Source organism: Raphanus sativus, chromosome 9 (assembly GCF_000801105.2).
Source record: "Raphanus sativus cultivar WK10039 chromosome 9, ASM80110v3, whole genome shotgun sequence".
NCBI lineage: Eukaryota > Viridiplantae > Streptophyta > Magnoliopsida > Brassicales > Brassicaceae > Raphanus > Raphanus sativus.
Window position 1 is genome coordinate 23,542,895 of NC_079519.1, and position 17,684 is coordinate 23,560,578.

Below are 17,684 nucleotides of genomic sequence, written 5' to 3' on the forward strand. Positions count from 1 at the left end.
GTAATATTGCAAATACATTTTTCGTTTTGTTCTTATAAAATTTTCTCTGTATTATTCATTTATAATATTTATTCTAATTAAATTATTATTTGTTGATTAGTTTTTTTATCAAGCTCATATCATATTATGTAATCAGTAAATTTTTATAGTGTTATATTTTACTCTCCAAACTAATTTATTTAAAAATTATTATATATTAATATTTTATTTTATGGTTTTCGTATTTTCTTGCTAATTTTTTTAAAATGCTCTTTATGATGATAGAATACTTTTGTGAGCTCCTTTTTTATTTTCGTTTGGTAAAACATGCTGATTACAATATCATAAATTAATTTTCTTCTTTTTTTATTCTTGATGAATCCTCATTCTCTTTAAATAAGTAACAAGTTTGTAATACATACTGCTTTTATCAATTATTTTATTTAAATAAAATGTAAACTAAAAATAAAAAAAATAATAGAAATACAACCAAATGCAAAACTAAGATTAGAGAACCTTACAACACAAATATTAAAATCTGAAGAGACTTTCTTTAAACCATTTTTCTTTTTACTATGCAACACCATATAATAACTGAATAGAATTTTTTAAACCATTTTGCTTGCTATTATACAACACCATATACCCTTTATTATTATTTTTTGATGAAATTCTGAATTCTTCTTCACAGTTTTTTTGTCGTATAACATTGATCATATTCCAATTATGATCTATAGGTATTTTTCGATAAAGAATCCAATTTAATGTTTCTCTTAAGAAATAGTAAGTAAAACAATCATTTAAAAAAAAAATCTAAAACACATCGCTGTACTATAAAAAATGCATTTCTTGTGAAGAATCATCAATAAACAAACATATTGAACTTTTATCTTAATGGCAATGATACACCATGGTGTGGCTTCAATAATAATTGTTTCCAAAACAAAAAGGAAAAGATGAGTTCCTTACCATTTGATCCTTGATTCATCACAATTAGATCAAGTTTCTTGTCATCGATCATGCTCAAAGAATCCGCACTGGAGATTGCAATAGCATATTGGAAAGAAGAAAAAATATTACCGTGTAATCCACCATAAATAAATCCTTTCTCAACTAGAGAGAGGAACAAAAATACATATAAGCATCGAGAGAGTGATCATCCCTTCATCATATTATATAAAAATATATTGTTAGTTGGAATTTTTTTTTTGTAAATTAAAGTTGTAAAATTGTTGATCTAGTAAATTTTATAATTTATAATAAAATAATAAATCAGTGATAGATATATACAATTTTGTGATAGACGCTGTGATTAAATCCTTCTCCGACCTAAATTTTTCTGGAATTTATAAATTGATGAGGAGATGGATGGGAACACTTTTTTATTAACATAGGAATTCTTATCCTCTTGTTCTTTCAGAGACCCTAGACACTTTCAGAGACCCTAGACAGAACTTTACATCATCTACATTCGCCAGTAATAGAATGGAGATCACTTTACTTCATTCTTTAAGACACAAGCAGAATCATACTCTGTTTCATCGCTCTTCTTAACAACCAGGATCTTTATCGGGTCATGAATGAAATACGTCTATCATATGATAATTATCTTCAACCTACCTATCTTCAACCTACCTAACCACACTAAGACGAGAACAAGAACGAATTTTAACTCAATGGCTACAAGCCGTTCATGTGAATATAGCTTGTAGACTTTATCCTTACTAATAAAACTATGAGAATTGAAGAATATACGACACAACACGAATAAAAGAAAAACTAGGTGTTTTGCCCGCACCTGCGGGCTTAATAGTTTAAAAACAAATTATAAAAAATCTACTATAAATTAAAAACCTTATTAAAAAATTATTCTCATGCTTTTGAAATATTTAATAATTAACTAAATATTAATTTTTATATTCAATATTCTTTTTATTTTAATAAAATATCCATATATACATACATTATATTTATTTTTAAAATATATGATGTAAAATATTTTAAATAATATAATATAGAATCTTTTAGATAATGATGAATACCAAACTAATGAATTTTTTATTTATGGGTAAATATATATTAAAAATATAACCTAATTATTTATTAAGAATAATAACAAATTTAACGTTTTAAATTTAAACGTGAGAGCGAACAAATTATTTTGTAAATAATAGTATAAATAATTTTGAATCTTCCGCTAATTTTTTTGGAAATTATCACAATGATTTTAAACATATAATAATAAATTATTAAATGTAATTATTATTATATATAGTAATAAATTATTATTGTATCAATGCTTTTGATATTTTTATTATTATAAGTGATTTTAAACATATAATAATAGTATACATAAGTAATTTTATCTAAGTTTATAATTATATATGGGTAATTATAAACATATATGTAATACTTTAATATTACTAAATTATATGTATAAGTTTAGCTATGATATTATCTTTAGCATATTTTAATTATTTTCAAGATAATGACCAATTATCGGTTAAATCACTAAAATTGTTTATTAATTAATATTAATAATTAAGCAAAAAATATGAGTAAATGTATAGTTATGAATAGCATCACAAATAAGCAAATTCACTTCTCAAATAATAGTTTAGATAAATAGATTGTTTAATATATTAATTTTTAACTTTTATAATATAAATAATTATTTTAAGATAACAACACAATATATAAGAATTATCTTATTTTAAACATAACTAATATTATTAATATAAATTTTTTAACTATATAATAAATTCAGATATAATAGTAAAGATATAAATAAATTGTTATATATCTTATTTTTTAACTTTTATAACAAAAATAATAATTTCAAGATAACAACACAATATATAAGTTATCTTATTTTATTAAAAATTAATCTGATTAATATAAATTCGTTTTTAATTATATAGAAATATTTTAGAAAATATATTTATACAAAATGGTTTTAGTTGGTTAATATTTAATTATAAATAGTTTATATGTTCTTTTATATCTTTTATAATTGAAAAAATAAAATTTAAGATAACAACACAATATATAAGAATCATCATATTTAAAAAATTATAATATTATTGATAAAAATCGTTTTTAATTATATAATTAATTATATATAAAATTCATTAAAGGTAATATTGACTTTAACCACTTAATTATTATAAATTGTTTTATATCTTATTTTAACTTTTATGATTGAAAAATATTTTAGTATAACAAGAAAATTCATAAGAATTATCTTATTTAAAAAAATAATAATATTAATAAAAATCAATATTGATTTTAACCACTTAATTGTTATAAATTGTTTTATACCTAATTTTTAAATTTTATAATTAAAAAATATTTTAAGATAACAACACAATATATGAGAATTATCTTATTTTTTTAAATAAACAATATTATTAATAAATTTTGTTTTGGTTATATAATTAATTATATATATAAAATTCATTAAGAATAATATAGATATTAACCACTCTAACTTTTAACGTGGGAGCTCCGTTGCAAAAAATTGTTTCGCAAATAATAGCATAGATAGATAAATAAAAGTAAATTATGCAAGTTTAAGATAAATATTTAACTCTTTAATGATCAAGTCTAAGTGTAAACACAATTAAGAAAGAAGCAAATTCACCATATTATAATTCTTCTTGGGTTGAATTATTTAATGTCTATAACATTTTCACGGCGAACAAGTTCCGGTCACCGGAACCTTTTACCGGAAACAACAACAACAAACCACAACACAGTAACATAGTATATCTTACAGAGACGAACTTCTCCATCTCTTATCTTAAACCGACGCAACAGAAATCTCATCTGAACCGGTTGTAACCTTGAACACATTCTTGGTTGAAGGCAAACCACCCACTGGTTCATCTTCAATTCCACATTCATTTGTTCCTCTCCTAATCATGAAATAACCATCCTGCAAAATATAATTTCATACAAGTTAACAACCTCCACATTATAAATTAACTTAAAATTTAATTACAAAATAGAACTTACATCACCCCAGCTTCTGTTCCATTGATTTGCCAACAACTACAAACAATTTTTCAAAAAGTTATAAAATCTTCATGTAACTTCAAATTTTTAAAAATAAAAAAATGTATTAACAATTACCCAATAATCTTCTCCATCATCAGTAGTTCCCCAACCAATAAGCTTAACAGCATGACCACCAATGTCGGAACCTGTTATGTGCTTATACACTCCAGATTTGTAATGAGCAAAATCCTAATCAAAAATACAAACCCATCAATGATCCATCTATCTTACAACTTCATCAACAATCTATAGACTTCTTTGATGTTTCTTTATTACCTCATAAACTGTGAAAGAGACTTCAACAGGTCCATTCTTGTAGATCTCAGCCATGATGTCTAGTGGATTAGACTTGACAACGTATGTACTAACACTGTAATGTTTTGATTCACCCCATAACTGGTTTCCACTAACGCATTTCCTCATGCATGTCGGTGTAGGATATGCAGGTTCACAACCAGGGTGAGAGCATCCGGTTTGATCAAAGTATGGATCACACTAATCAAGATTCAAGAACCATAGAAACATTACCAAAAGTTCCAATGTTCAGGATCTTTTTTTAGTGAGAAACTAGTAGTGTTACCTCTTCAGTGACAACACCACTGTAGGAAAAGTATTGCCAAGCAGCAATTGGGTAGCCACCGTCACAACCATCACCACAACGGAAACCACAACATGCTAAGAGGTCATTTACTGATAAAGTAATGTTCTGAAATTGAAGAAACAAAGAAAACATGATTAGTGATTCATTTAACTTTTGAGAAGTTTCTTTTTTTCTGAATTTGTTTGATTAGTGTTTTACCATTCCAAATTGGATACAGAATCTATCAGATAGTGATTCAACAGCACCAAAGGCCCAGCAAGAGCCACAATGTCCCTGTAACCACAAAATGTTATTTTAAAAAAACGGTTCTTAGAACGTTACAAGAACCATGAAAGACTGAAGCTTTACCTGATCTGTTAAGAGAAGGGAGTCAACCAACACACACACAAGATCAATATTTAGTAACCCATAAACAAAAATGCAAACTGAAACACTAAAGTGTTTTGAAAAGACCAAACCTAAGATGTTTCCAATACTGGTGCACTGAGGCCAAGCGTTTCTAGCATCGAATGATTTAGGTAACTTCAGAGACTGATCATGGCTTACAACAGGAACACCTAAGAGTAACTTCTTAGGTGTTGGTTTAACACCAAGGAGACGCTTAAACTCTGCTACCTGCAACAATAATTACAAACGATTCATCATATATATCATTACAAGAAAGAAATCTTTGTTGCTTATAAAGAGAGATTCAAATATGTTTTTTTTTTACAGTTGCGTTAGAGAAACGATCATTAATAGCAGCTTTCCATCCAGCGTTTGGATGTTCGTTGACCTTCTTTACTATCTCTTCCTGTTGAAAAGTCAGAATCTTGATTAAAAAAAATAGTAATTTTAATTGAAAAAAAACTAAAGAGAATTAAGACCGAACCTGAAGTATCTTCGAGTTCAGTTTCTGTTTGGTAAGATTCTCTGCTGCAACTCCCTGGTTTTAGACAACTACAAAGTTTGGATCTTTCTTGATTATTTTTCAGAAATATACACAAAAAGGTTCATCTAAAGCTAACCTGCAAGTTGAGAGACGAGGAGACAAGGCCTAAGAGCAAGACAACAGAGACCAAACAGAGTTTGGTTGTAGAATCAGCAGCCATGGTTTTTGGAATCCCAGAAGATTAAAAGATCTCGTTGTAGAAGCAACCTCAATCAAACTAATGGGGGAGAATCTACCTTTTATAATTAATTAATAATGGAAGAGGGGAGAGAGAGAGAGAGTGTGTGTGGCTTATCTACTGAAGAAATGACAGAGACATTTCTTGGGAAAGTGAATTTAAGATCTTAGCCGTTGATTGGTTCTCATCTTACGGAAAGTTAGGCGTTTCGAGGTATATATGCTCGCCACGTTGCGTTATCTAGAGTTTTACACGTCTTCGTATTGGATGTTGGACTCTTCGTCACGAAATCCCCATAACCACTAGTGGTGTAGATTACTATTTTTTTTTTTTCGAAGCACGGTTAATATTGGTTCCATTTTGTTGATTTTTATTGGGGAAAGTTATGATAAGTTGTAATTTTATGGAGCAAGTCAATATAATACTACTAACTAGTATTGTATCAATAAAGATTTGAAAATAGTAATTTGTATTCATATTTTTGACCAATAATAAATAAATAAAGTTTCATAATTAAAAGTGATACAAATTTTCGATTAAAAAAATAAAACTTTGTATGCATATTTTCGCAATTTGTATTCTTTAACAATATAGAATATTAGAATCTCACATATAGATAGAAGCATATTATAATGCAAAGTAAACAACTTTTATGGAACAGATCATTAATTCGAGTCAGAATATATTCAATTATGGCATTTCAAATTTCGAAATATCCCCTAGACTATATTAGAATTTGAGAATATGTATTATAATATATTTGAGAAGTGATTTTGCATATAGTGAATAATCAAAAGCTTTAACCGATGGATATCCCCTAGACTATATTTGAGAAGTGATTTTGCCACATGTCATCTCTACAATCAGTTTCACAAAAAAAAATATGACATGGCTACTACAATTGATGACATGGCTTCCGAAAAATATGACATGGATTATTTCATTTAATGTTGATTTATATTTTTGGTAAACTTTTTAGAATATGGTAATAACTCATACCTTACATTTATTATTGATATTTAGTTTTGGTAAACTTCTTTAAATATGGTAATATCGCATACATCATCTCTAAAATAAATATATTCATATATAACATTAAAATTTTCAAAATTATATTTTATTTTATTTTCTATAATTATACAATTTGTATTGCCACATGTCCTCTCTAATAGATATCTTAGTTTATGCTATTTATAATATAACTAAAATTAATGACATGTCTTATAGATTAATATGACATGGACAATTATATTTAATGTTAATTTATATTTTTGGTAAACTTTATAAAATATGGTAATAACTTATATATTACATTTATTTTTGATTTATATTTTTGGACATTTTAAAATATGGTAATAACTCATGAATCATCATTAAAATAAATATATTCAATTATGGCATTTCAAATTTCGAAATATCATTTAAATTAAAAATATTTCAAAAATATATACATATTTTCAGAAAATTATAAAAATTAAATCATAAAATCAAATTAAATCGTAAAATCATTAGTTTCTTATATATATCTACAGATTTTATAAATATTTTTTAATTTTAATTTTTTGACAATTATGAAATTTTACATCCCCTAGATTATATTTGAGAAGTGATTTTGCCACATGTCTTCTCTACAATCATTTTCACAAAATAATATGACATGACTACTAAAATTGATGACATGTCTTATAGATTAATATGACATAGACAATTATATTTAATGTTAATTTATATTTTTGATAAACTTTTGAAAATATGGTAATAATTCATATATTACATTTATTATCGATTTATATTTTGGACTTTTTATAAATTTGGTAATAACTCATAAATCATCATTAAAATAAATATATTCAATTATGGCATTTCAAATTTCGAAATATCATTTAAATTAAAAAATTTATGATTTAATTTGAATTTATGATTAAACTAAATAGATAGAAAAATCTACTTAAGATTATAATTTTAAATATATACATGCACATTCTTAAATATAATTCAAAATAAATAAAATTATTTTTATCTTAATTTTAATATTCAGTTAAATCAAATTTATATTAAATATTGATAAGAAAAAGAAAATTTATAATATTAATAAAAAATTAAATATAATTTATATTTATCTGTTAAAAAATATTTTAAAATTTTTTTACTGCACATAGTGCAAAAAAACACCTAGTATAGCTATAAATATGGATACAGGAGATGACCTAGAAGAAATGTACATTACACACATTCAAAGTAAGATGCACTAGTTAACAACGACCATGAAGAAGTTACTACTTTGCGTAAATCAATCTTTGATTACTAGACAAACACCATAAGGACCCAAGTTCCTGCAAGTTATATATGCCGTGTAGACAACATAGACTTATGAGTCATAGACTTATGAGTCACAGACTTATTAGTGATAACTTGGTTTACACAACTAAATATCACGATGCATGGTAGTTAAACCGAGCTTTGCTGAGACAATTGAAAGCATCCATGTAGGAGACGACAAAAGCTATGAACCAAAACTTAAACCATCTTGTGTCACCACATGCACATACCTCTTGCTTGGCTTCAACAGGTTAGATGGTGAATTAGTGCTTCTTATCTTTTCCAATTCCATCACCACCTAACAATACATTAGAACATCACATTTTCATTACTACTGATTGGTTACTATGGACTATAAAGTGGAACATTAAAGAGTCGTATAGTAAACAACTATACTCCGGTCACTGATCCTGAAGTGGTCGATATGTAGCACACGAATGAATCTAATTGGTTTCTCTGCGGATAAGAGACCAAACTCTCTTTGAAACACCTGGTCCTCCTTAGGGGTGGATCTAGAAAATTATTTAATATGAATCACAATATATATATGTTCATTAAATATAATTTAGAAAATTATATTTTATGTTTTAATTATAATAGTTATTAAAAATTCTAAATATTACTTTAAAAAAAAAAGAGTTCAGGTCAACTAAAAAGAAATAACGTTTTAAAAGTTTGGCTCAACTACCTTAAAAATCTACTCACACAGACATTTTCTACCAATCTTCCAAACCTTACTTTATTTACATAAAATTCATATGGCATGCTTTAACTCTCACATATACTATTAAAATAATTGTTAGAGTTAAAGTTTAAATAGATTATATTTTATTTTGTAAAAATCTAGGAAGAAAAGAAAACCAATTATAGAGTGTCTAGAAAAATTTGAAAGAATGTTAACAAAAAAAGAAGAAAATTTTGAAAGAGAAACAAACAAATTTGAAAACTCGGTATTGGGTTTAGAGGGGTATTGGGTTTGGAGGGGCACAATGTGGCCTGGTTTAGATCGAGGGGCACAAGTTGACCGTTCTGTTACTACCCATAAACGCAATTTTTGCACTCGATAGCGATTGACAGTGTTTTAAAACAATTATATAAACCGGTACAAATCACTTCAACCGCTCTGAACTTATTAAAATCAAAAGCTGGTTCCAAATAACATTTGCGATTGCAGGTGGTTGTGGATAGATAAAACATAAAATTAAAATTTTAAAAGATTTTAAAATTTGAGATTAAAAAATTTAAATGAAAATATATAAATAAAAATATATACATATTTTATATATTAATTCAAATTCAAAAACAATATCATAATTTGTTTTATAAAAACTTTAAACTAACTATTCATTAGAATTTTTTTTAAATTAATATACATACATATATAAATATATACACATATATAAAAACGAAAAATAATCTTTTAAAAGTTTTAATATAAATCTTCAAAAAAAAATTATTAAAACTATAATTTTCAGCTAATTAAAAATTAAATAAATAAACATAATATTATATTATTAATCAGATTATATTAATAATTATTATATTTTATCACAATAGTATGTTTTCATATTTTTATAAAGTTATAATATGTTTATATTGGTAATCTTCCTATATATTAATTGAGAAGTCGCTTAAGTAGATTTTGCTTATGTGTCATCCATATAAAAAGTTTAGAATTAATTCTCTTAATTTGATTGGTTGTTTTTGAATTTTCATTTATTTAATTAAGTTTTTAAAGGAAACTAATCATAAAATTATCTAATATAATCTATATTACCAAACAAACAATTAAACATCTTAAATATAGATGAATTAAAATAATTTGTTTATGGAAATAATTAAATATCATAAATTACATTATAGATATTTATAATATACTGCATAAATACATATGATATTATAAAAAGAATTTATAACCGGTTTCAAACATATTTTTATTTATTATTTTATTAACAGTGAATCCAACAAATATTTTGTTGCAGAAAAGTAATTAACTTAAAACCTAATAATATTTCTTATACACACTATATATTTTCTAAATATATGTCTAATGAATGCAAAACTGTCAAATATACAACTTTTTAAGAAATTGTCACTTTTAAATGACAAATGTTGATGGTATAGTTGAGTTATCACTCTCAGAAATGATTAAAGTATTTTTATACTTAAAACATGAAATTATTAAGGTAGGTCGTTTAAGATAATACTAATAAATGAACAAGTTTATTATAATAAAAAGTTTTAAAAATGAAACATTATATTGATATGAGACTAGAGTTAATACTCTATTAATATAATTCATATAGCTTTAATTAAATAAAATTATATTGTAAGTGGTTTAAAAATAATCTTAATCAATAAAAAGTTAATTATAATGTACAATTAATTATCTTCCTATATATTAGTCGAGAAGTTATTTAAGTGGATTTTGCTTATGTGTTATTCATATGTGAATACTAGATTTAATTTTTTAAATTTGATTGGTTGTTAGTATTTGAATTTTTATTTTTTAATTAAGTTTTCTGAAAGGAAACTAATCTTAGAATTACCTAATCTAATCTATATTACCAAACAAACAATTTAAAATTATTTATACTGTATCTAAAGTATAGTTTGTATATATGTCCAATGAATCCAACATTTTGTCCAGTTTCAAACAAACATTATAATCGTATTTATAATAATTATTAATCTCTTACAATGTCTATATATACTTTATAAATAATTAGGCTTGAACGAATTATATTAACAGAACATATGAAAACTTTGTTTAAAACAGTTTGTATATAAATCAAATAATAAAGTGAATAATGTAATTTTATACTTGAAAACAATTATAAGATTGATTTTTCATTCATTTATTACTATTTACTAATAGAAATAAATATTTAGCAGAAAATTTGTAAAAAATTAGGAAAACATTAGCAAACATTTAATATAAAGAATAAAATAATAATAAAATTAAAAACTTCGAAAATGATGCATAATATATGTTGGAGAAGTTAATTGAGAAGCCATTTAAATGGATTTTGCTTATGAGTCATCCATATGTGAAGTTTATAATTAATTCTCTTATTTTGATTGGTTGTTTTTGAACTGTCATTTATTTAATTAAGTTTTTTTTAAAGGAAACTAATCTTAGAATTATTTAATCAAGTGTTTCTTATATACTGTTTCTTATGACTGCACAAAATATGTATTGCTTGTTCTGTTTTCAACATAGACAAGATATCATTGGCCGTACAGCACTCCACCGTGCTTGTTTCTTGAACGACGGCCAGCTCATCATCGAGGTAATTCCTCTTATCTATATCTTGTCGCTTTTACATATTCTTTAAAGATGTTTTAAATTTCCTTCCACATGGGGTAGATGCTGATCGGATCATGGGCTGATCCTAACGTTGCTGACTTGACTGGCATGACTCCACTTCACTTGCTCTGCGAAAGGGGGGATTCAAGAGGTCTCCAGGTTCTTTTGTGGGCTGGTGCTGCTGTAGGAGCAACTGAATTTGTTGGTAACACGATAATACATCCACGTCCATGAATACTTTCTTTTTCTACTTTTTGATTTTGGCTAATAATGTCTTTTTTATGATAATCCACCAGCCTCTTCATGCTTATTACAATATATCTATCTATGTATTCATATAATATATTTCCATATATGAATATGATTAGAAACTTGTCCTTATGACGATAGACTTAGGATCTTTTATGTTGTATATAAACAGACCTTCTAGTCATGAATCAATAACATCGAACATATTATCGAATACATATCTTCTCATGGTATCAGATCTACGAAACTGATATTTGCTTCCTATACGATCAGAATTTTTTTTTTCCAAACTCATGATCTCGACTTCGAATTTTATCCGACTTCGACCCCGATTTTGAAAACAATTGATCATGGCCGGAACCCTAGCCACGACAAACATGACTCGACGAACAATCTCACCATATGACCTGACATCTAGTGATAATCTTGGAGCGGTTATCTCTCAGCCATTACTTAACAGAAGAAACTATGATGAACGGCCACAAAATTTTCGTGTAGCACTTAGTGCTCAGAAGAAATTTGCTTTCATCAATGGATCCATACTGAGACCAACCACCGACTCACCGGATCTCGAAGACTTATGTCTAAATATCATTTGGGACCTTTGTCAGATTCATTATTTACATCTTTGCCATTTCAATTAAAATATATCTAAAATAAAATTTGTCACATCACCTCTCTCATTCTTTTTCTCTCTCCTTTTTCTCTCTCTTTTTTTTCCACACCACCAACCATCATCTACGAAATCATCTCTCTCTCCTTCTTTTCCTTTCATCTTCTTTTTCTCTCTCATTCTTTTCTACACCACCACTTTTACAGTTAAATTAACTAAAGAAGAAAAAAACGTTTTCTTTGACTAAAGAATAAGAAACCATTACGCCCATGTGCACTCCAAGCCCCTGTTTATGAAATTTATACATATGCAACTCCTAATGACACCTAAATGCAATATTTATACACTAAAAATGATTAAAATGAATGCTTAATATCATACAAAAATACTATATATCATTTATTAATTATTAAAAGTATAAATACTAAAAATGTTTATTAAAATTTAAAAATTGATTTCTTCAAAGTAATCTAATGGGAAAAATTATCTAAGTTTCGATTTTATTGAAATTATTGTAAGTGTATTACATATTACATTCTCTTAATTGTTTGGTTTAAAAAAAAATCTTTCATTATATTTCATTATCTTTTAATTGTTTAAATTATATTTCATTATCTTTTAATAATTTAGTTTTTAAAAAATCTTTGAATAATACAAGATAATATAAAATGTCTATTTTCTATTAAAACATCTTATATCCATCTAAAATTCTAGTTTTCATGGCTGTGATTTTATTGAAAAAAACTAAACAATTAATATAAAATGTCTTTTTCTATTGAAAAATTATCTAGATTTTATTTCGATTTTATTGATTTATTTTTGTAACTGTATTATATATTTCATAATAAAAATATGATGTATTTTTTTTAAAGAAATCTTTCATTATATTTCATTTTAGATGTCTTTAATGTCAATTATTTATTGTTTAATCTTTAATTGTTTAGTTTTTTTAATTGTTTAGCTTTTTATTATAAAAATATTTAATTGTTTAGTTTTTTTATTATAAGATGTATTTCACTTATTTATTTCAACATTTCATTTCTAAACAATCCTAAATTTTATATGAAAAATTATGTTGTCTAAATAAATGTGCTTCACATATATGAAAACACAATTAAACTAATATGTTAATTTATTTTATTGAATTTAATGAAAATATTTTGGTATATCAGCTTTCACAAATGAAATGTTGTTATAAATTATTTGATTGTTTTTACCACCTTTTAGTTAATTAGATCATTTATAATGAGACTGATAAAATTTTAGATTATAATACCAATAGGTTATTAGCAAAATATTTAAATTTTATATAGAGTAAAATGTGAGTTCTAAATAATTAACGTATAATTGTTTTGGAGAGCACTGTGCTATCGTTGTATTCGTAGATGTATTTAAATTTTATATTTAATATGTATTTAAATGTTCCAATGCCATAAGGGATATAAACAAAATGTGTTCATAGATGTTATGTATTCGTACACCGATGTATTTGTATACCTTAAATATATGTATACTTATGTATTCGTACACCTTAAGTATTCGATGGGTTATGTTGGTATTCATACATTTTATGTATTTGTACACCCTATGTATACTTATGTATATGTACACCTTATGTATTTGTACATCTTAAGTATTAGATGGGTTATGTTGATATTCGTACACCTTATGTATTCGTACATCTTCTCTATTCCTTAGGTATTCGTACACCTTAGGTATTTGTACACCTAAGGTATTCGTACACCTTATGTATACTTATGTATATGTACACCTTATATATTCGTACACCTTAGATATTCGTACATCTTATGTATACGTATACTTATTTCTTGAGTTATAGTGAATTAGATTGTACTAAACGTTAGGCATAGGGTTCCGGATTTACCTAAGGGTTCCAGATTGTTTCGGATTCTGGATTTACCCAATGGTTCTGGATTTACCCAAGGGTTCCGGGTTTAGGATTCAAGGTTTAGAGTTTAGGATTTTAGGTTTAGTGTTTTGTTGATGATTTTTAATATTTAAGATAAATGTAGACAAATTTGTTCTTCTTACCATTTTGACAAAAAATGAAAGATCCATGTAGGTTTCCAAGTTTATTAAATTTACCTAGATTTATGAAAATTACCCATAAATTTATCTAATTTTATGAATAATTTATCATTTATTTGGGTAAATTTCATAAATATGAAAGTTTCTTTTATGGGTCAAAATGTATAATTTATTCGGATTCCGGATTTACCCAAGGGTTTCGGATTTATCCATTCCGGATTTAGGATTCATGGTTTAGAGTTTAGGATTTTATGTTTAGTGTTTTGTTGATGATTTTAAATATTTAAGATAAGAAGTTTATGCGAGAGAATTTGGTCAAACTCAGGTTGAGTCTTAACTTCTTAAGACATAAAAATCACTAGATACTTGACATGGGGGCACCAAATTATCCTATATTTTTTGGACTTATTCTTGGGTTCACCCATAGATTGAACCTTAAGGTTCACCAACCAATAGAAATCATTCATTTCGCAATTGATATCTTTTAAAAAAGTAAACAAAATATTGTCGAGTTATATTATATTTTTAAAAGAAAAATATTAAAAAAATAAAAATAATAATATATGCAAAAAAAAAGATTTTTAAAAAGATTTTAATTTCGTCAACAAAACACTAAACCCTAAACTCTAAATCCTAAACTCTTGGATAAATACTAAACCCTAAATTAAAAACATTAAACCATAATACTATTTTTAAGATTTAATGTTTTAGTGTTTAGTGTTTTTGATTTAGAATTTAGGATTATCCAATTGTTTATGATTTATCCAAGGGTTTAGGGTTAGAATTTAGGGTTTAGGGTTTAGAGTTTAAAATTATCCAAGGGTTTAGGGTATACCTAAGGGTTTAGGGTTTAGAATTTAGGGTTTAGGGTTTAGTGTTTTTTGACGATATTAAAAATAGTTTTCAAAAAATCATTTTTTGTAACGACTATTATTTTTATTTGTTTTTATTTTATTTATTTTAAAAACATAATATAACTTGACAATATTTTCTTTCCTTTTTTAAATGATATTAATTATGAAATACTTGATTCCTATTGGTTGGGTGAACCTAAATGTTCACTCTAGTGGTGAACCTAAGAATAACTCTTTTCTATATTGCGGGCTTGCAGCAAGTCTTAAGTCAACAGTCTAATTACTCTGAAGGTTCAATAGTGGTAAATGATATATGAATAAATCATTTACCACTATTCAACAGATTAAGATATTTTTGTTTTAATAAAAAAATAGATTAAAATTTGAGTGAATTAGGTGATTGGGCAACTTTAAAGTTTGAATTAGAAAATTGGACAACCCCAAGTTTTAATTAGGTTGTTAGGCAACCTAGTAGAGAGAGAATAAATTTATGACATTTTTAACCTTTTTGCCTATTAAACTTGGCAAGTTGGAAAAGTAATTTCGTGGGACCCAAAATCTACTTTGTCTATAAAAAATAATTTTTTTTTCCACTAACTTTTAACAACTAACTTTTGTGGACCACATAAACATTCTTTATTCATTAAACTTGTGGATCATATTTAATATTTAAAGATCATATATGAGCAACTACTTTTAATATAATACATGTTTTTTCATATATAAAGTCAACATAAAATCTATACGAATTAATATAAAATCGATGTAAACTCTAAAATTTATGAAAGTTACCCAATAAATTATACATTTTGACTCATAAAAAAAAATTTCATATTTATGAAATCTACCCAAATAAATGATAATTTATAAAATTATTTAAATTTATGGATAATTATCATAAATCTGAGTAAATTTAATAAACTTGGAACCTTCATAGATCCTTCATTTTTTGCCAAAATGGCAGAAAAATAAATTTGTCTACATTTAATTTTAATATATTTGGGTAAATTTAATAAATTTGGAAACCTACGTGAATCTTACATTTTGTTGGTCAAAATTGATCTCACACTTTTTGTTTTTGCCAAAAATAGAAACACTCGCAAAATGCTAAAAAAAATTTCCCAAAAATACAATGATAAATTGGGATCTGGCAGCAAAGTGCATTCGTTTTAATTTTTATGTTTATAAAATGACAAAAATTGTTAATGAAATGACAAATTTGTTAATAAAATGACAAACCCTACACCTTTCACGATGAAGTGATCTTATAGCTTTAATTTTCAAGGATCATATCTACTTGCTAGAACCAATATAATCCGAGAAATTCTTGGGTTCACCCATAGAGTGAACTTTTGGTTCACCCAACCAATAGAATTTCGTTATTTCATATTCAGTATATTTTAAAAAAGGAAATAAAATATTTCAAATTATATTAATATTCTTAAACTAAAAAATAAAAATTAATATTGATTGCTAACAAAAATACGTTTTAGAAAAATATATTTTTAATACTGTCAGCCAAACACTAAACCCTAAACCTTAAATCCTAAACCCTTGGGTAAATCCTAAACCCTTGGTAAATCCAAAATGCTTGGATAAATTCTAAATTCTACGGTTTAGGATTTATCCAAGGGTTTATGATTTACCCAAGGGTTTAGGGTTTAGTATTTAGGGTTTAAGGTTTAGTGTTTTGCTGATTGTGTTAAAAATATATTTTTTAGAAAAATCCAAAGATTTAGGATTTATCCAGGGGTTTACCATGGATTTAAGGTTTATGATTTAGGGTTTAGAGTTTAAGGTTTAGTGTTTTGCTGAAGGTATTTTAAATATAAAATCTTTTTTGCGACTACTATTATTTTCTATTTATTTTTTATTTTAAAAACATAATAAAACTTGACAATATTTTGTTTCCTTTTTAAAACGATACTGAATATGAAATAACGAAATTCTATTGGTTGGGTGAACCTAAAGGTTCACTTTAGGGGTGAACCCAAGTATTTCTCTGCACAAAACGCGAGACCATATTCTATAATCCTAAGTACCATCTTTGGTCCTAAAACTGCAATATTATTTCTCAAAATATTATTTAGATCAACCATATTTTTAAAATTTTGAAACTATTAATTATTCTTAATTTTTCTCTGAGATTTCACATCATATATTTAATAACGCGTTGAACTTTCCGAGTACTTCCGAATGTGATTAAACTCTTTGACAATATTTTCTGCAAGCCATATCATATATCGTATTTGAACAAAATTCCTAATAGCCAAATGCTCCACTCACATAAAAAATAATCGTATTCCAAACTATAGCAAATTCACGTCTTTGGCACCAAAGTTGCCTCATGGTTATGAAATTTGACAATTAAACACTCACAGAACTTTAACGGAAAGATATTTCTGTGGTGAACGCTAGAAGTTAACTTTCAGGTTCATCAAACAAACGTGACTTATGTATACATTTAGGGCCTGACTGGTGTAACCGCAGCGGTTGCGATTGCGGTTGCGGGAGTTTGCGGGTGCGGGTGGTTGCGGTTTTA

The 17,684-nt window shown here is 25.9% G+C and overlaps 1 protein-coding gene across 2 annotated transcripts; it reads right to left on the minus strand.

The window, feature by feature from the left end:
• Window positions 1-3,609: 3,609 nt before the first annotated feature.
• Window positions 3,610-5,834, minus strand: LOC108831565 (cathepsin B-like protease 3). Of its 2 annotated transcripts, none has more exons than XM_056993381.1 (10): window positions 5,647-5,834; window positions 5,511-5,564; window positions 5,352-5,432; window positions 4,988-5,254; window positions 4,838-4,912; window positions 4,619-4,744; window positions 4,315-4,533; window positions 4,114-4,227; window positions 3,997-4,032; window positions 3,610-3,916 (listed from the first exon to the last, which is right to left on the minus strand). In XM_056993381.1, the coding sequence occupies exons 1-10, from the start codon at window positions 5,728-5,730 to the stop codon at window positions 3,782-3,784; spliced, it is 1,191 nt and encodes a 396-aa protein (XP_056849361.1). In that variant the 5' UTR covers window positions 5,731-5,834; the 3' UTR covers window positions 3,610-3,781. The 2 variants fall into 2 exon arrangements, with proteins under 2 accessions (XP_056849361.1, XP_056849362.1); XM_056993382.1 differs by having other exon boundaries at window positions 5,093-5,254; window positions 5,647-5,833.
• Window positions 5,835-17,684: the final 11,850 nt, after the last annotated feature.